Below are 19,686 nucleotides of genomic sequence, written 5' to 3' on the forward strand. Positions count from 1 at the left end.
TGGCTTCTTGGGACAATATATTCAAGTCCCCTTCCAAAGTTGGGCACAGGCACTGTCCCGGACTGGCCAAGGAGACCCTCGGAGGTTGCCCTGGGTCCTCCCTAAGTCCCACATGGGGGCTGATCACCGGATGTACCCCCATAAAGTTCTCTAAGTCATCCTTTGGTGATGGGGACAGGCACAGTCTAGCCAGGGAGCCTCCCGATGGATACCTGGGCCAGGCTGTTGCTCTGCCCGGGTCCTGGTACTGAGCCCACCTGGTGGTGCCTCCTGAAAACATACCCATGGAGACAAAAGTGACTCCATCTTGGAGAAAGCACGGTTGGGCTTATCTGTGATGGCGGAGGAGCTAGGAACACTGGAACTGCAGGGGGACAGTCTGGGCTTGGAAGTCGGGCGGAGGGCCCAGAGGCTCCCACATTGCGACTAGGAGCCCAGGAGTTTCGTGGGGGTCTGTGGGAACTGCTCCGTGGCTGTTAGAGAAGGTGCCTCACCTTGGCTCTGAGGACGTGGTGAAGGCTCCGTGCCACCCTCACATTCCAGCTGACAGGCCGCGCTACCGGAATGTCGTGCAACGAGTGATTAGGCTTGAACCATCACTGCTGACTCCTGGATCTGTAATATATACTAGTGCAGACCTCCTTTCTTAGCCTCAGACCCACATAGCCCACTGCCACCTGGATAATTTATCAAAGGCACATGACTCAGGGCCTGGACATGTCTGGTGTTTTCACGGAAATGGTGAAGGCCAGTGCCACTGTAGATAATCATTCAGAAGAAGTTGGTTTATCTGTACATGTGCACATATGCCCCTCTGAAACCAGATCTGGCCATTAATACAGTGTGCAAAGACTGCCCGGCCCCCAACCCAGTGGTGCGAGGGCTGGCACTACGGAGCAGGTAGCGTCAGGATGCCTGCTGTGCAAGAATACATCCAACAGCCTGTTCTCAATGGCTTACGGGATAAGGCTTCATACGTCAGGAGGGTAGCAGTCCTTGGCTGTGCCAAGATGCGTAATCTCCATGGAGACGCTGAAGTGGATGGTGCCCTGGTAAATGAGTTATACAGTTTGCCGTGTGATCAGGATCCAATTGTGGTTGTGAACTGCCTGAGGTCTCTAGAGGAAATTCTGAAACAGGAAGGAGGAGTTGCCATCAATAAGCCCATTGCCCATCATCTCTTAAATAGAATGTCAAAACTGGACCAATGGGGCCAGGCTGAAGTATTGAACTTTCTGTGATGGGAGCCACAAAACTCTTTCTGATCGTGGCAAAAAACGTTCCCCCATGTACAAACTGACGTGCTCGTGCGAGTCGAGGGAACTTTGCTAGCTGCCTGCTCTTCAGAGAGCCTCGAGCTCTGCTTTGCTGCCCTTTGTCACGTGCGCCAGATCTTGCGTAGTTTGCCAGGTCACTTTATTTATTTATTTTTTTGAGACAGAGTCTCGCTTTGTTGCCCAGGCTAGAGTGAGTGCCGTGGCGTCAGCCTAGCTCACAGCAACCTCAAACCCCTGGGCTCAAGCGATCCTCCTGCCTCAGCCTCCCCAGTAGCTGGGACTACAGGCAGGCGCCACCATGCCCGGCTAGTTTTTTCCTATATATATTAGTTGGCCAATTAATTTATTTCTATTTATAGTAGAGACAGGGTCTCGCTCTTGCCCAGGCTGGTTTCGAACTCCTGACCTCGAGCGATCCGCCCGCCTCGGCCTCCCAGAGTGCGAGGACTACAGGCGTGAGCCACCACGCCTGGCCTGCCAGGTCACTTTAGCAGCCACTGTGACAAGTTTTTCTGTTCCTACTCGGAGCTGCACTGAATCAAACCGCAGACGGCGGAAGTGCTGAGTGAGCTGGCGAATGACGAGAACGTGCAGCAGGTGCTAGAGGGGCTTCGAGGCCACTGCACGGATGTGTCTGCTGACTTTGCCCAGGCTGCCATCTTTGCCATAGGTGGCACTGCCAGGACTCACACAGATCAGTGTGTGCAGGTTCTAACAGGGTTACTGGGGCTTCGACAAGAAGCAGGCACTTATTTGGCAGCTTGGGGTCCATGGGGAAAGAATTCGCAATGCTCCTAATGTGTTAGAGGACTCTGTAGAGAATGTGACGTCAGAGACATTGCCAGCTGTTACGATGGAGCTACTGTCTGCTCCACTGCGCCTTGTCCTCTCACGACCTGCTGGGCGGCAGGACATGCTGGGGCGTTTGTTATATTACTGCATAGAAGGAGGAGAAGCGAATGGCTGTACGGGACCAAGGTCTCTTCCATTATTGCCTCCTCTTAGTTGGCATTGATGAAGTTAAGCGGATCTTGTGTGGCCCAAAATCTGACCCTTCTCTTGGACTTTTGGAGGATCCAGCAGAAAGGCCTGTGAACAGCTGGGCCTCAGACTTCAACACGCTGGTGCCAGTGTATGGCAGAGCCCGCTGGGCAACTGTTTCTAAATGCCAGGGGGCAAAGCATCATGGCCCAGGGCTTCCTAACACTGCATCTTGTGCCACATCAGGATCCCTGATTCCTGAAGAGAACAAGGAGACAATATAAGAACTCCCTGATTCTGGAGCCCTCATGCTAGTTCCCAATCTCCAGCTTGCTGCTGAGTATTTTGAGAAATCTTGGCTTAGCCTCAAGGTTGCTCATCAGCAAGTATTGCCTCGGCAGGGAGCAGTCCATGCTGATAGTCTCCAGATGGCTCTTCAAGTAGCGAACGTCCAGACCATCAATGAGCAGGGCTGGGGCTCGGCCTTGGAAAGCATACCTCAGTGCTCAGGATGATATTGGCTGCCTGTTCTTGACAGAGCTGCTGTTGGAGCTGAGAACTCAGATCTGTTTCACAGATCTCTGTGAAACAAAATGAGGCAAGGATAGAGACACTGAACAGTTTTATTTCCATATTAGAAACTGTGATTGGAACAATTGGAGACATAAAATCATAACAGATTCTTGTTGCTTGTCCTGAGTAAGATGAATAACTATCAGAGTTCCTTAGTTTTTCTTATTAGAGCTGCTTGTAAGTCCAGATAATATCAGATGCAAAGGAGAATGGGAAATCTAAGAATCAGGGTGCTTATGTCTTTGCCTAAAGACCATCAACTTACTCCTTTCATGCCTACTGCTGATTGACCCAAGTTTTCAATGCTGATGTTGTAAGGGTTAATGTTGGTAAGGGAATGGGAATAGGGTGAGGATGAGATTTAGATTATTTTCTAATCAATTTAAGGGATGGTGTTACTAATTAAAGATGTCTGACATGTGGGGGGAAAAAAAGTGACTCCATCTTGGATGCTAATCGGCCATATTAATTTTGGATTCATGCCAGTCTTGGGAATGTTCCGTGAGTTTTACTGTGTTTACTGTCTCTCATGGAAGAACGTGTACTGACCATAATTTCTGCACTAGATCACAGCTACCTTGATGCTATCATATAAATTACAGGCTACGACACACATAGTGTTCTTGTTTGTTCTGGAGGATTGACTTCAATGCTCTCATGGATACCCATTCCCTATCGTAGATAAGCCCTGGGTCTGGAGGATGACAGGTGTGGTATCTACCTGGGTTGTTGCCACCCAAGATCACGCTTCCGTCTCCAAGTTCCCCAGTAAATCACTCTTTACTGACACACTGGATTTGTCTGCATTGTTCTTTGGTTTCATGGCCTCTTTCTGCATTTGGGGGTCACTTGGTGTAGAAAGCCCTTTCATGGAACAGGGCCCGTGTCTCCATTGACATTGGTGAGGCATTGGGTTGGGCAGACCCTCAGAGTCATGGGATCACACCCTGAAAAGTTTTTATGACCTTTTATGGAAGCCAGGACAGGCCTGGGCCAGACATGGAGGCCTAAGAAACACACCTTCAGCCTCGTCACTGTCTCACCTAGGGCTCTGTCAACAGAAGTATCCCCCCTAAAACATTTCTATGTCCTGGTCAGTGTGGACAGGCCAGGGCCAGCCAAGGAGCTCTGGGGTGGGGGCCTTGGGGCCATGACAATGGTGTTGGGTGGGAACCTGTTTAATTAAGGAAGCATGAACCAAAAGCATTTCTTCCTTTTTGTTTGTGTGGCTTTTGTTTTTGTTTTCTGGTAATGCCAGAAAATGCCATGTAAAAAATCCTTTCTCATCCTCTCTGGTGATGTGGACAAGACCAGATGGACCAGTATGTCCTGGGGCTGTGACCGTGACCTGGATGCCATTCTGATGTGCCCTGGACATTGTATTCTTCCACCGTGTGAGGGGACGTGGGCTCAGGCTGGGTCGGGACGCACTGACCTGTCCCTGTCCTGCTTGGGTGGCGGTTTTTAAGATTCCTTCCTGAACCTAGCACTCTGGGAGGCCGAGGCGGGCGGATTGCTCAAGGTCAGGAGTTCAAAACCAGCCTGAGCGAGACCCCCTCTCTACTATAAGTAGAAAGAAATTAATTGGCCAACTATATATACATATAATTGGCCAACTATATATATATATAATTGGCCAAATATATATACAAAAAATTAGCCGGGCATGGTGGCGCATGCCTGTAGTCCCAGCTACTCGGGAGGCTGAGGCAGGAGGATTGCTGGAGCCCAGGAGTTTGAGGTTGCTGTGAGCTAGGCTGACGCCATGGCACTCACTCTAGCCTGGGCAACAAAGTGAGACTCTATCTAAAAAAAAAAAAAAAAAAAGATTCCTTCCTGAAAAGATTCTGAAATCCCTCTCACTAGGCCATGACTGGCCCAGGCTGGACATAAATGCCCATGGGGTGACTCAGAGCCTGGATCGAGGACGTGCGTCCCAATGGTTTCCAATATTTTCTAAGCCTCCTCTACAAGGAAAGATGGGCTCAGGCCACCCAGGGAGACCTGGGGGCAGGGTGCCCTGGGTCTTCTCAGTGACCTGCTTAGGGCCTGGTCATTGGATGCATCCCCCTAAAACATTTCTAAGTACCCCTCTGAATCCTGGACCAGCCCGAGTGGCCAGTGAGGCTGAGGAGACTGTCCCGAAGCCAGCTGTGGTCCTGTTTAGGGCACTGTCTTCTGAGGTGCCCACTTAAAAGGTGCTTAAGTCCCCCTTTTTTGGTGGGGACGAATCTGGGTCAGAAAGCTAGCCAAGGGAGGGGGCCCAGGCACAGCTGTGGTCCCATGTTTGCATCATGTCACTTGAAACATTTCTGGGTCCTCTTCCAGAGAGAGACAGTAGTGGGGCAGACCGGGACCACTTGGAGAGTGGTTGAGCCCAGTCATGATCCCGCGTGGGGCTCAGTTGCTAGGTGTGCTTCACGAAAATGTTTTTAAGCCTCTCCGGAGACTGACTCGGGATGGCCAGGGAGGCCTGGTCACAGTCCCACGTGGGGTTGGTCACTGGGGGCACCTCCTGAAAATTTTCTGAGCCCCCCTCTGGATGCTGGCATCAGCCTGGCGATTCAGGGAGCTCCGTGGAGGGTGCTGCAGGCCCACCAGGTCACCCTGTAACTGCTATTGGCCGAGATTCAAGTTGAAGTGTCACCTGGACGAGGTGGCTTCTGGGTGTCCAGGTCTGTCACGATCACACTCATTGTCGGGCGCCCCCTGGTGGCCACTTTTATAGCGTCCCTGGGGCTCAGCTGTCAAAAGCTGGGGGACAGGATCAGGCTGCGGGGCCCAGGATTAAATTCCAGGAGGCTGGTGGCGACAGCACGGTCATCTCGGAGGCGACATGCGCTGCCTCAGTACGGGCTCCGTGAGACCGATGCTTTAGAAGCGGGGCGAGCAGCATCTGGGAATTGTGCAGGCTGCCTGACTAGCTCACGGAGGTCCCCTCCGCCCGTGGGGACCAACTTGTGCTTTCGCAGGTGACGGGGCTAGAGCACCCCGGGCTCGGCCACTTGCCCGGCTATGGAGAGTGCCATCTGAAAATTTTTCTAGGTCCCCCTCCTGGGGCCAAGATCGTGGCCAGGGAGGTCCTGGGCTGACATGGAGCACCATAGCTGAAATTTTTTCTAAGTCCTCTTAAGGTGGGACACAGGCTCAGAAGGGCAGAGAGGCCGACGGATGGCACTCAGTGCCCAGCTGCAGTTCCTGTGGGGCCCATTCACTGGACACTGCCTTCCCCCCCCACACCTGAAAAAAACCCTTTTAAGGACAACCTGGGTCGAGCAGGAAGACCCAGGGTCCCAGGGTGGGCTCCTTGGACACGGCCACGGTCCTGCACTGGTGCTTGGTCATGTGAAGCACCTGGGGAAAGGTTTCCAATTCTGCACAGGAGCACCGGTCCTGGTGGTACAGGGAGGTTCCCAATTGGATACCCTGGGGACTTCAATCTCCTGTCGACTTTCCACAGGAGGCCAGTGGAGTGAAAATCAGTATCTTTGGGAAGATATTTAGATGTAAGAAAATTCTATGACGAGGACTGTTATTGCCAAGGTATGCCATGTTGTTAATTTAGGATTTAGCCGTCTAAGAACATACCGGAGCTCATAAAACTTAATACAAATATTTGCAAAGCTTCTACTTTTTGATATGTTTTGGGAGAATTAAATGTTACAATAGCTATCCACTTCTTAAAGGCTAAATACAACTTGCATGTAAGTTCAATCAGGCCTGTTGTGGCTTTGGGTTTCTCTACGTACGGACTGGGAAACACACCACGGCCTGGCAGTGAGACACACAGACAGACACACTCACATCAGGACACAGGGACCACCACTCAGACACGTGAACCTTCCCAGACATACACAAGGATGGAATTTGTCACTGGGACATATTGGTGGACTCACTCAGATAAACACAAGCTCACAGTCCCTCAGAGTTAGTGGCCCAAGCTCTGACAGAGGGCGACACCAACAGGTGTTCCCAGAGACACATACAGCCCAGGCCTCTGCTTTCCTTCCATGATGCAGCTTCCTTCAGCTTCCTCTCCCTCCTTAGGACTAAGCATCATCTGATACCGTGCATATTTTACTTGGAGCTCTTGTTTCTTGTCTCCTAGAATGTCAGCTTCAAGGGGACAGGAATATTTCTTCAGCCTGGTCCCCTGAAGCACTAGCAGGACTGTTGGAGATCAATACTTAATAATTGGAGGAAATCAGGAGATCAATACTTAATAACAAATCTCAGGGCGCAGGGTCACAGAGGGGCGTCATCATGGGCCCACCTCCATTTGATCTTCACGGAGTAAATTGTTCCCATCCCCTGTGGCGGGGGGGGGTGGTCTCCTGGCTCTCCAACTAATTCCCAAAGGAGGGACCTTCAGCAGGTCTGATAGGAAGGGGGCTTCACACTTGCTGAGCGCTCACAGTAAAATAACTCCAATGCTATAAAAACCGATAAAACTGGAAGCTAAGGAGATTGGGGCCCCAAATGGCTGGAGTTGTTTTGTTCCAGCCCCTCACGAGGCTATAAATGCTTCCAGAATGCATCCCTCACTACCTAACCCTGTTACTTCGCCTTCCCTTTGTAAGTGAACTGAGGGCAGGTGTCTACCTCCTCACTCAGCGCCATGTCCTTCCTCCACTGTGATCTCTTTTAAGTGCCCCAGCTTCTGCACGGTCAGCCCACTGCAGGGTCACCATCGTCTCCAGGGCCTTTCTTTGTATATTGTCACCACAAGCCAGAGGGCCACCACTGCCAAAGGCAGGAGCTCGCACCAAAGCTTGGGAAGGGGGGAGAAAAGGCCAGAAGCTATTGAGTTCTGGGTGTGGGCGAGGCTTCCCTTGCTTCTGCCCCACCCCTCCCTCGAGATGCTTTCGCAGCCCATCCTGCGCCTGCGCATTCGATCATCAGGATTGTTGCTCCTACCATAGGACCTAGGGGCAAGGGACAGTTCCTCCTCAGATTCAAAGGGTCGGGATTGCCTCTTTGGTTTCAGAAGGCCAGAATGCTCTCAAGTGTCTCAGGTGTGGGGCTCCACTCACAGAGAGCCAGGTGAGTAGGGTCGCCTCGTTCAATTGAAGAAGCAGGCAGCACCACCACTGGACATGGAAGGCAGAGCATTGAACCCAGAGGATCATTCTCAAGCCTTAAGATCTAATGGAATTTGCCTTGCTAGGTCAACATTCTATTTTGGAAGTACATAACTTGTCTGGTGTCACTGTGAGAGGAACTTTGTCTCAGGATGAATTGTATCTCAAGCCTTTCACCCAAATCAGGTATGGTATGGGTGAGACTTGAGGTATTATATATGCATTTAGATGAGATTTTGAACTTTATAGAGTTGATAATGGAATGAGTCCAGACTTTCAGGGATGTTGAGATGCAATGTATGTATTTTGCATGTGGGAAGGCACATGAATTTTGAGGGCCAGGGATGGAATGTTATGGAATAAATGTGTCCCCCCTACCAAATTCTTATGTTTAAGCTCTAACCCCTAGTGTGCTTCCATTTGCAGGTGGGGCCTCTAAGAGGCCCACAGATGTCTCTTCTTAATTCAAACTCTATTGTCCGAATCCAAGTCAGAAGGAATAATAAAGAACAAAGGTGAGTATAATTCACATGAGACTGTACTTTATGATAAACTTTGCATACTTATGAGTTTATGCCAGATATTTAAGAAAAAGGGAAATGGAATAAGGACATTCTGGCCAAAAAACTTAAAAGGTTTTTCTCAAAACAAAGGTGGAATATATATAATGGCTAAGATATATATCCATTACCTTCTGCACAAGGCCAACAGGAAAAATCCCATAATTACCAATGTGTCATTTTTCAATGAGCTCTTAGAGAATTGAAAAATGATATAAATATCAAACCTAGTTGTATATTAAAAATACACTTCAATTCACCCATGGATCCAGATGTCAAAATAGAGAAAAAAGTTTATTGATTTCATGAGAAAACACAACCTTTTAAACGCTTGGACTATTGCTTAATAGTATCTACAGAACTATCTCACTTCAAAGCTTCCTTGCAAAAGTAAGAAGTAGCAGTCCATAGTCCAGAGATGAACCTTAATAATGAGCAACTGATAAAAATATTTTTGACTTTCATAACATTTTCTTCAAGTCGTGATTTTTCTGGAGCATTATACAGTCATGCACTGCTTAACAATGGGGATATATTCTGAGAAATCCATCATTAGGCAATTTCGTCTTTGTGCAAACACCATGGGGTATACTTACACAGACCTAGATGGTATAACCTACTATAAACCTAGGCTGTATGGTAGAGCTGTTGCTAGCAGCATGTCACTGTACTGAATACTGCAGGCAATTGCAACACAGTATTTGTGTATCTAAACATACTTAAACATAGAAGAGGTACAGGAAAAATACAGCATAAAACATAAAAAAAAGGGTATACCTATATAGGGCATTTATCATGAATGGAGTTTGAGGACTGGAAGTTGCTCTGGGTGAATTAGTGAGGGATTGTGAAGGCCTAGAACATTACTGTACACTAATGTAGACTTTATAAACACTGTATACTTATGTTACACTACATTTATAAAAAAATAGTTTTCCTTCTGAAGTAGTAAAATTAAGCTTGGCTTACAGTAACTCCTTGATTAATACTTTATAAGCTTTAAGATTCCTTAAACTTTTTGACTGTTTTGTAATAACACTTAAAACATACATTGTATAGCTGTACAAAAATATTTTCCTATTTTACAGACTTATTATGTTTTCTACTAAATATTTTGCAACATATATAACTTTGTAAACTTTTCTGTTAAAATGAAGACACACACACGTAGCCTAAGCCTACATGGGGTGTGGGCCATTAATATCACCGTCTTCTACTTCCTTATCTTGTCCAACTGGAAGGTCTCCAGTTGGACAACTGGAGGGTTGTCTAGGGTCAGTAATACACATGGAACTGTCATCTCCTATGATAAGAATTCCTCCTGGATTATCTCCTGAAGGACCTGCCTGAGGCTGTTTTACAGTTAACTTTTTTGTTTTTAATAAATAGGTTATATTCTAAAATAACAAAGTATAGTAAATATATATGCCAGTAATATAGTAACTTATCACCATGTGTCATGTCTTGCACATAATATGTGGTATACTTTCACGCAACCGGAAATGCAGGTTTGTTTACAACAGCAACACCAAAGACTTGAGTAATGTCTTCTATTGTGATGTCACAACTGCTATATCACTAGGTGATAGAAAAATTTCAGCTCTATTATAATCTTATGGGACCAGTATCGTCTATGTAGTTTTCATTATGTGGCATCTGACTGTCCATGAATTACCTTTTTTTTTTTTTTTTTTTTTTGAGACAGAGTCTCGCTTTGTTGCCCAGGCTAGAGTGAGTGCCATGGCGTCAGCCTAGCTCACAGCAACCTCAAACTCCTGGGCTCGAGTGATCCTTCTGCCTCAGCCTCCCGGGTAGCTGGGACTACAGGCATGTGCCACCATGCCCGGCTAATTTTTTATATATATATCAGTTGGCCAATTAATTTCTTTCTATTTATAGTAGAGACGGGGTCTCGCTCTTGCTCAGGCTGGTTTCGAACTCCTGACCTTGAGCAATCCGCCCGCCTCGGCCTCCCAAGAGCTAGGATTACAGGCGTGAGCCACAGCGCCCGGCCTCATGAATTACCTTGCATCTAGCTTTCCACGTTAATTACACGTATAGGATTTCTCTATAGTGGGAATTTTCACAAATTTGACAGTGCTTATTAAAATTAAAAACTTTCCCCTTCTTCTCACATTTGTAGGGTTTCTATCCAATGTGCATTCTTGCATGTTTTTTTAAGGATGTGGACAAACTGAAGGCTTTTCCACATTGTTTACATTCAAGAGGTTTCTCTCCACTGTGAATTCTTTCATGTCTTTGAAAGGAACTGTGAAGACTAAATGCTTTCCCACATTCTTTACATTTATAGGGTTTCTCTCCTGTATGCATTCTTATGTGTCCTTGAAAGCTTGTAGGATAAATGAAGGCTTTCCCACACTCCTTACATTCATAGGGTTTCTCCCCAGTATGAGTTCTTTCATGTATTTGAACATAACCAGAACAACTAAAGGCTTTTCCACATTGTTTACATTCATAGGGTTTCTCTCCAGTATGAGTTCTTTCATGTGTTCGTAATGCACTAGGAAAAATGAATGCTTTCCCACATTCCATACATTTATAGGGTCCATCTCCAGTATGCGTTATCATATGTCTTCGAAAGTTTTCAAGAGAAATGAAGGCTTTTGTACATTCCTTACATTCATAGGGTTTTTCTCCAGTGTGATTTCTTTCATGTATTTGCAAATCTAGAGGATAATTAAAGGTTTTACCACATTTTTTACATTCATATGGTTTTTCTCCAGTGTGAGTCCTTTCATGTATTCGAAAGTAACTGGTACGACTAAAGGCTTTCCCACATTCTTTACATTGATAGGGTTTCTCTCCAGTATGCACTCTCAGGTGTACTCGAAAGGCCGGACGAGCACTGAAGCATTTCCCACATTCCTTACATTTATAAGGTTTCTCTCCTGTATGCGTTCTTTCATGAATCTGAACGGAAGTGGAACATCTGAAGGCTTTACCACATTGTTTACATTTGTAGGGTTTCTCTCCAGTGTGAATTCTTTCATGTACTCGTAAAAAACTGGGAAAAATGAATGCCTTCCCACATTCCTTACATTTATAAGGTCTATCTCCATTGTGTGTTATCATGTGTGTTTGAACACTTGTGTGGGAAATGAAGGCTTTGCCACATTCCTTACATTCATAGGGTTTCTCTCCAGTGTGAGTTCTTTCATGTATTCGAATAGAACTGGGACAACTGAATGCTTTCCCACATTTCTTACATTCATAGGGCTTTTCTCCAGTGTGAATTCTTTCATGAATTCGAAGAGAACTGGGACAACTGAGAGCTTTGCCACATTGCTTACATTGATAGGGTTTCTCTCCAGTGTGAGTCCGTACATGTGTTTGAAAGGGTTGGTGATATATGAAGGTTTTTCCACATTGTTTACATCTATAAGGTTTTTCTCCAGTGTGAGACTTTTCATGTCTTTGAAAAGATTTGAGATAACTAAAGGCTTTCCCACATTCCTTACATTTATATGGCTTCTCATCTAGTTTGAGTCCAGTGTGAGACCTCACATGTCTTGTAAGGGATGAACGACGCATGAATACTTTTCCACACACACTACATTCATATGGTTTTACTTCAGTAGTCTGCTTTGCCAAAGTGAGATTTGGACTGAAGGTTTCTCCACACTGATCACCTTCTTTACTTTCACAGAGTCTCTCAACCATATGGCTTCTGTAAAAAAATTAGAAGCATGTTAATAATGGTTGTCTCTTAATGCTTTTATATTTATTACTAGGTAGCAGAATTAGCTTTTTATCATTTTCAGGGAAACTGTATGTTTCCTGCCCTGCCTGAATTGTTTGAAAATGAATATATTCAATGTTCTGCAAGAGATTTCATCTATAGCTATTATCAATGCCATATTGATAATGTGGGGTTTTAAAACACTCTTTCCAAGGATGATATTTTTCAAACACTGAACATCTATGTCATTTAAGAAAACATTTTTGGTAACAATTTTCTGAGAATAAATACACGTGAAGCTGGGCTTGTTTTGTTTGCTTGTCTTAAAAATTTCACAGCAAACTAAGATTCTTTCGAGGGATACTGCTATCTCTTGTGAGTGCAACTCACCTTAGATTTCTCTCCTGATTTTTGTACTGATCTTCAGTGTTCTGGTCTTCCCATTTTTTCCCTAAAATGTAAATCCAGAATAATCATTATAAATGATGATGGCCGGGCATGGTGGCTCATGCCTGTAATCCTAGCACTCTGAGAGGCCTAGGCGGGAGGATCGCTCAAGGTCAGGAGTTCGAAACCAGCCTGAGCAAGAGTGAGACCCTGTCTTTACTAAAAATAGAAACAAATTAATTGGCCAACTAAAATATATAGAAAAATTTAGCCAGGCATGGTGGTGCATGCCTGTAGTCCCAGCTACTCGGGAGGCTGAGACAGAAGGATTGCTTGAGCCCAGGAGTTTGAGGTTGTTGTGAGCTAGGCTGACGCCATGGCACTCTAGCCCAGGCAAGAGAGTGAGACTTTGTCTCAAAACAAAAATAAAATAAAATAAATTATGAGAAATTATAGAGAAATTATTAGATTCTAGGTCCATTATAAGTTGTGACCATGTCTGGTTCATTTACCAAACTATTTCCTTTTCATATTCCAAATCTTGGAATAGTGATGATAAAGAAGAAACACTTCTTCCCTAATTGACTAGGTGAAGAAATGACATCATCCTTACCTATAGAGGCCAGGTTCTTGAATGTTTCCCGCATCACATCTTTGTAGAGTTTCCTCTGTGAAGGATCCAGCAAAGCCCACTCTTCCTGGGTGAAGTTCACAGACACATCCTCAAAGGCTACGGAGTCCTAAAACATCCCACATGTACAGGACAATGGGTGAGACTGACAGCACTAGAGATATATATTCAATTTACAAGTTCATGTATAATTCTGTGGTCTCCACTCAACTTGGTTTTCAGAACTTTAAGTCTTTATCCACAATCACTTCCTTATAAGCTTAACAGCACCTTGAACATGTAGATTTTGATCTATATTTTTACTCTAGTCACTACAAGTCTAATTGCTCTTTAATGGTGCGTCCAGTTCAACCTGGAGAAATAAGAGAAATCCTATACAAGTGAAATAAATTTTAAGATCATCAATTCATTATGAGAAACTCTTTTTTTGAGACAGAGTCTCACTTTGTTGCCCAGGCTAGAGTGAGTGCTGTGGCTTCAGCTTAGCTCACAGCAACCTCAATCTCCTGGGCTCAAGCGATCCTCCTGCCTCAGCCTCCCAAATAGCTGGGACTATGGGCATGTGCCACCATGCCCAGCTAATTTTTTGTAGATATATTTTTAGTTGATCAATTAATTTCTTTCTAGTTTTGGTAGAGACAGGGTCTTGCTCTTGCTCAGGCTGGTTTTGAACTCCTGACCTTGAGCGATCCGCCCGCCTCGGCCTCCCAGAGTGCTATGATTACAGGTGTGAACCACCGCGCCCGACCCATGAGAAACTCTTTTATCTCATTTCTTATTACCCAGATCACTCAGCACTCCATGAGGTACAGGATCAAACTGGGATGAGGTCTTAATGAATAATTACACATTGAAAACCAGTACATTTTTTCTTCTATTCCCTTCATTATACATAAGAGGCACAGGCCATAAGAGGCCTGTGCAAATCCAATATGTAACAAGGTTTATTTCACCATATTGTCCCGCAGTACTTGAGTCCATAGAAGTACTCAGATTCAGCCGGCCAAATGAAAATATTCTTTTAGAAGAGCATTAAATTCAACTTGTTTGTGTAATATTTATCAAACATTCAGTTTTTCCTTTTACTTCAAGGGAGTAGAAAATTACTGGGAAGATAGAGTTCAGGCACAAGGAAGAAGACCTGACATCTAGGACCTTCACAAAATCCGTGTAACTCATGAGCCTCAGCTGCTTCCAACCAATTTTTAGCCAACACAGACACTGACATAGATGTCAGAAGAGCACTTTCTGGTAGATCCATACAGTGTAATCTGGGCATTGCTGACCTTGAGAAACAGGTTAAGAATATCAATTTGCAAGGGACTTCCCCGGTATCCACAATGACTGATAGTGAATTTGCCCATGATTATAAAATTTAATTAAAGGGTTCAGGAGTGCTTTCCACTAAAGGAACATAAAATCTTCTTTTTCCAATTTCAGGAGGAAATGATACCCAAACACTACCCTAGAAGCTGTGTTCTAAGCTTCTCTCATTCCCATGCACTAAGTGCATCATACATGAAAAAAGGTCCATCTCCTTGCTAATTAGGAAATAAATAAAATGGCAAATAGATCCCATTTCATACCGATTAGAAAGATAAAAACTAGTCACTTAGATAACCCTAGGGTTGATGACTATAGAGAACTGTTATGCACAAATGGGGGAAGGGCCCATTGACACACTCCACTGCTTTTTCTTGTAAATTTAAACTTGACCAAGAGCCAGCAGTCTTTATCCAGTTTCTAGATAATTTATTGTGCATCTCCACTTGGAGACTGAAACAAAAGTGATAAAGGTGGTATTTTCTCAAAGCAAAAATAAACATGAAAAATCCTAAACATATGGCTAGGAAGGGTAGCTCACACCTGCAATCCTAGCACTTTGGGAGACCAAGGCAGGAGGATTGCTTGAGCCCAGGAGTGTGGGGTTGCAGTGAGCTATGATGGCACCACTGCACTCTAGCCTGGGTGGTAGAGCGAGACCCTAAGGACAAAAAAATCCTAAATACCAGAACCATTTTAACTGATGAGTGAATAGATGGCCTGCAGTCTCAGATATTGGCATGTGGAAAACATACAAAGGCAAAGAATAGGCAAAAAAACCCTTTTAAATGTAATTTCATTAATATTCAAAGTTCAAAGGAGGCAAAACACTATTTGTGAAAAACAATAGATGGTTAAGGTATGAAGAATCACCAAAGAATCAGGACAGTAGTCATCCATAGGGTGAGACGGAGAGGAGCCAGGGAGGTGAACATTAGGAGACCGTAAGGACTCCCCAATGCCTATTTTTAAATTTTCATGATATTTCCAAGGATGTTTTATAGTGTTAATAAGATGTGTCACAAAAATGTTAGAGACATGTTACTCTTCATTTATATTTTGGTACTCATGAGGTAAGAGGTTCCCAGAGTTCTGCTACCATAAAGGGACAATTCTTAGACAATTACCCAAGAGTCCTACTCTAAAGAGGGCCCCAGTTGAGAACTCTTGCTCCCAAATGCCAAAGAATTATGGAATCTTGAACCCCAGGATTGGTGGGGCTCAACGATGCAATAAAAAGCAGCACACTGAAGGCAACGCCCCAGAGAGCAGCAGCCCAAAGTACATTCCTGCCATCAGAGCCTAGATGGTTACCAACTCAGTGCAAGAGCAGGCAGACCCACAGAGTGGTGACAGTCTGGACAACGTGCTCACAATGCCAGCTGCTGTGGTCACCTGCAAAGGCAATGTTCTGATGTTGAAACTGATGAAAGTGTGGCACTCATACACTGAGAGGATATTCACAAGATTGTGGTCTCTGGGGAGAGCAGGGATGGCCTCTCCAGCAGGTGGCAAATGGCTTAAGAGGGCAAGAAAAGGAGCTTGAACTGGGTTTTGTGGTTGGGGTGGGGCAGCAGGAGTTTCCCCTCATGGGTAGGGGCTTCTAGGGTTTGAATCTCGAGCCCAGAGGGGAGCCCCCAGATTTTCTCAGCTTGTCCAGGTGTACAACACTAGGGGAACCTGGAGGAGGGGGTTGGAGTTGCCAGCAAATATCAAAAAATGTTGAGAATGATTATTCATTATAAGAACATACACGAGTGAGAAAAATATATATTTGCAATAATGTGTTTTTATATAAAAAATCACTAACATGATGCACAAGAAATTATCAAGACTAGCTATTTGGGCATGGCTGGAGCAAGAGCACTGAAGGGGACCAGTGCTAGCAGTGAGTATTCTCAAGTTCGACTTTCCTAGCTTATGGTTGTTTTTTTTTTTTTTTTAACTTTCATGTGCATTATTTATTTAAAATGAATGAATTTGCATAAAGCTTATTTCACTATTTAAGAATCTTTATTTTTAATTAAATTACTTTCCTTTAAAAAATTGATATTTATTCTTTATTTTTATTTTATTTTTTGTAGAGACTCGCTATTGTAGGGTCTCGCTATTGCTCAGGCTGCTCTTGAACTCCTGCCCTCAAGCGATCCTCCAGCCTCAGCCTCCTAGAGTGCTAGGATTACGGGTGTGAGCCACCATGCCTGGCTCCTTTTAAAAATTTAAGAGCTATAGGCATATGCCACTACACCCACTTGTCTCCTTTTAAGATTTCTACATATAAAATCATTCTAAGGGCTGGGCATGGTGGCTTACCCTGCAATCCCAGCACTCTGGGAAGTGGTACACCTGTAATCCCCGTGACTTGGGAGCTGGGGCAAGAGCATCACTTGAGGCCAGGAGTTGTTACAGTAAGCCACAATCGTGCCACTGCTCTCTACCTGGGGTGACAGAGTGTGACTGTCTCAAAAAAACAAAAACAAAAAAAATTAGAAAGGGCTTCATCCTTTCCCCTGGAAAACACCTCCAGTTCTGAGGTTCTCTCGGTATAAAAAGCTCCTCCAAGGTCAGTATGAGCAGCTGGGACATCTGCAGGGGAGGCTCCCCAGGAAGAATCATCTAGTCCTTCAGTGACCTCTCTCTGCAGGGTCAAGGGTGGCCTTAGCTTGGAATCGCTAACCTCAGGCCCCAGCTCCCCAGTCACCTGGCTCTGGACCACTACTGATCATTTTAAATGAGACAAACACAACCTTTAAGAATCCAGCAAAATTACTCAAAGCCAGTGTTTATGTGTAAAAGAAGCAAGGAAATTGTAAGGCACTTTTGCTAACTCAACAAGAAAACCCAGCAGTATCCACTGCTTTCAGAAAATGAATACACTAGTTAATTATTTCCATGGCAAGAAATGGTTTGCTAAAGTATTAGTCATATCTGAACACTCCTAGGTGTTGCAAATCTAAGTCTTGGAATGCCACTTGATGTCTGTGCACAGGAAAGATACTGGCAGGAGAAGCACAGGATTTTATACAAAGTAGTTCCAGTGATTATTATCCTTTGCTGTTCTCTCATGTAAAATATCCACAAGCAAAAAATAAATCTTTTAAAAAGAGTCTTCCAGGCCAGGCGCGTTGGCTCGTGCTTTGTAATCCTAGCACTCTGGGAGGCCGAGGCGGGAGGATTGCTCGAGGTCAGGAGTTTGAAACCAGCCTGAGCAAGAGCGAGACCCTGTCTCTACTATAAATAGAAAGAAATTAATTGGCCAACTAATATATAGAGAAAAAATTAGCTGGGCATGGTGGCACATGCCTGTAGTCCCAGCTACTCGGGAGGCTGAGGCAGGAGGATCGCTGGAGCCCAGGAGTTTGAGGTTGCTGTGAGCTAGGCTGACGCCAAGGCACTCCAGCCAGGGCAACAAAGTGAGACTCTGTCTCATAAATAAATAAACAAATAAATAAATAGAGTCTTCCATTGCTGTGTGGAAAAAATGAGTATTAAAATACTGCATGTGCCTGAAATGCACCACGGAGGACAAAGAGTTGATAATGGTGTTTTGAACCGGAGAGAAGTTGGCGTTTGGAAATGGGAGAGAGATCCGGAAATCTAGGGGGTGATGGCCTGCCCCAGGAAGAGCTAAGGTGGTAGATTTGAGACCCTGCTTCCCACATCTGTCAAAGACTCTGGAGGAAACCAGTCACTCTGGGGAGAAGGGAGGGACTCGGGACCCCACAGACCGCAGCCCCGTCCACGCACGACCCCCGCACACTGAGTCGGGACCCTCCCTCGATGACCCTCCCGCCGCCACCGCACAACGTGGGGACACGCGAGGCTGCGGGACACTGCCGGCCAGACAGGTTTCCGGAGCAGAGGTCGCCGCGCAAGGACCGGGCCGGACGGCCGGGGCCCGGCCCCACCCTGCGGGCCGGAGGGACCGAGGGCCGAGCTGCGCCAGCCGCCACTCCAGTCCGTAGACTCCGGAGCGGACCGCAGGGAGGCCCGGGTCCCAACCAGTCACTCACCATTTCTCGGTTTCCGGGGTCTCCCGGCTTCCTCCCCGCCGCTCCCGCAGCCTGGGCGAGGCACCGCGCGCCTGAGGTAGCGGCGGAGCCGCCTGAGACGTCCCGGGAGGACGACACCCCCAGCAGAGCGCCGCAGGCGTGCATGGTGACGTAAGACGCTGCCACGCCACCTGGCCACACCCTCCCGCCCGGCGGCGCCCCTGATTGGACAGTTGGTGGAGCCCCGCCCTCCTTTGTCTGAACCGGAGCCAGCGGGGAGCTCGCTTAGCTGAGCAGCCCCGCTCCCTCCCCTGGCTGGGCCTTGTCGCCTCGGTGGACGCTTGCGTTTGTACAGAGCTTGTTCGGGGTCTGGAGTCAGACGCTGAGGTCTTCCCGCGGCTCTTTCGGAACGTGGGGACACTGGCGTGCGCAGGGAATTACGATCTCCGTTTCCAGATGGAGCAAGCCACCGAGGAGCAAGTCCAGAGCAAGAGGTCCCCAGGCAAGGCCACACAGGAACAGGAGGGTCTGATGTCCTCCAGGATAGGGGCTTGGCGTACCGTTGAGAGGCCTCTGGTGGGACTGTGGCCGTTGTTTACAAACAAACCCTTAAAAGTGACCTCATTCTGTGTTATACAGAGTGTGGCTCTACTTTGATCTTTGACCATGACAGCGCTGAGACTTCCGCCTGTCCCTTCACCACCCCCAGACATTTGGTACTGGGTTTAGGGCAGAAGTGACTTACAGCCTCTTGTTGGGGTTATCTAGGAGAATGGCCTGATATTTTCCTAATCTCTTTGATGTCAGCCAGTAGCCTCCCTTTTGTTCCAGCAAAGAAAAGACATGGGGAGGTGCAAATACAGGTGGTGGGCTGCCCCGGGGTTAATTTCTCAGCTTCTCAAAATATGTCACAATTGGCTGCCAAATCTCAAAGACAAGGGGACTATCCTTTGGCAGTGTGGTCTAATTGTTTGGAGAAATAGGCAATCTATTGTGGACTCCTCCACAAGGTTTGGATCAGTACTCTGAGATATATGCCCTGTCTTTGGTGGGCATACAAACTGAAGGCCTTTTGTAAGTCTGGCAGCCCCCAAGGTGTGTGCTGAAATTAATTTTTCCTTAATGGTATCAAAAACCTTCTGATACTCTTTAGTCCAAAGGGGTGGGGAACGTGCAGCCTT

General features: G+C 46.1%; 1 protein-coding gene and 1 pseudogene across 1 annotated transcript; one reads left to right on the top strand and one right to left on the bottom strand.

Annotated features, from left to right (window-relative positions):
• The first annotated feature begins 291 nt into the window (after positions 1-291).
• LOC105885433 (AP-4 complex subunit beta-1-like) lies at positions 292-3,582 on the top strand (annotated as a pseudogene).
• A 5,165-nt stretch (positions 3,583-8,747) lies between these two features.
• On the bottom strand, positions 8,748-18,670 carry ZNF791 (zinc finger protein 791). The gene is made up of 4 exons (XM_075998004.1): positions 18,527-18,670; positions 13,173-13,299; positions 12,563-12,623; positions 8,748-12,160 (listed from the first exon to the last, which is right to left on the bottom strand). Exons 1-4 carry the CDS (start codon positions 18,668-18,670, stop codon positions 10,621-10,623), a joined length of 1,872 nt encoding a protein of 623 aa, XP_075854119.1. The 3' UTR covers positions 8,748-10,620.
• Between the last annotated feature and the right edge of the window lie 1,016 nt (positions 18,671-19,686).

Source organism: Microcebus murinus, chromosome 27 (genome assembly GCF_040939455.1).
Source record: "Microcebus murinus isolate Inina chromosome 27, M.murinus_Inina_mat1.0, whole genome shotgun sequence".
Lineage (NCBI taxonomy): Eukaryota > Metazoa > Chordata > Mammalia > Primates > Cheirogaleidae > Microcebus > Microcebus murinus.

What these genes read in the sequence shown, in the direction of transcription:
- ZNF791 (XM_075998004.1), bottom strand. Translation starts at nt 18,670, where the DNA reads ATGCACGCCTGCGGCGCTCTGCTGGGGGTGTCGTCCTCCCGGGACGTC. An exon ending in CAAGAACCTGGCCTCTATAG is followed by an intron (nt 12,624 to 13,172) that starts GTAAGGATGATG and finishes TTTACATTTTAG; the next exon opens with GGAAAAAATGGGAAGACCAG. An exon ending in AATCAGGAGAGAAATCTAAG is followed by an intron (nt 12,161 to 12,562) that starts GTGAGTTGCACT and finishes ATTTTTTTACAG; the next exon opens with AAGCCATATGGTTGAGAGAC.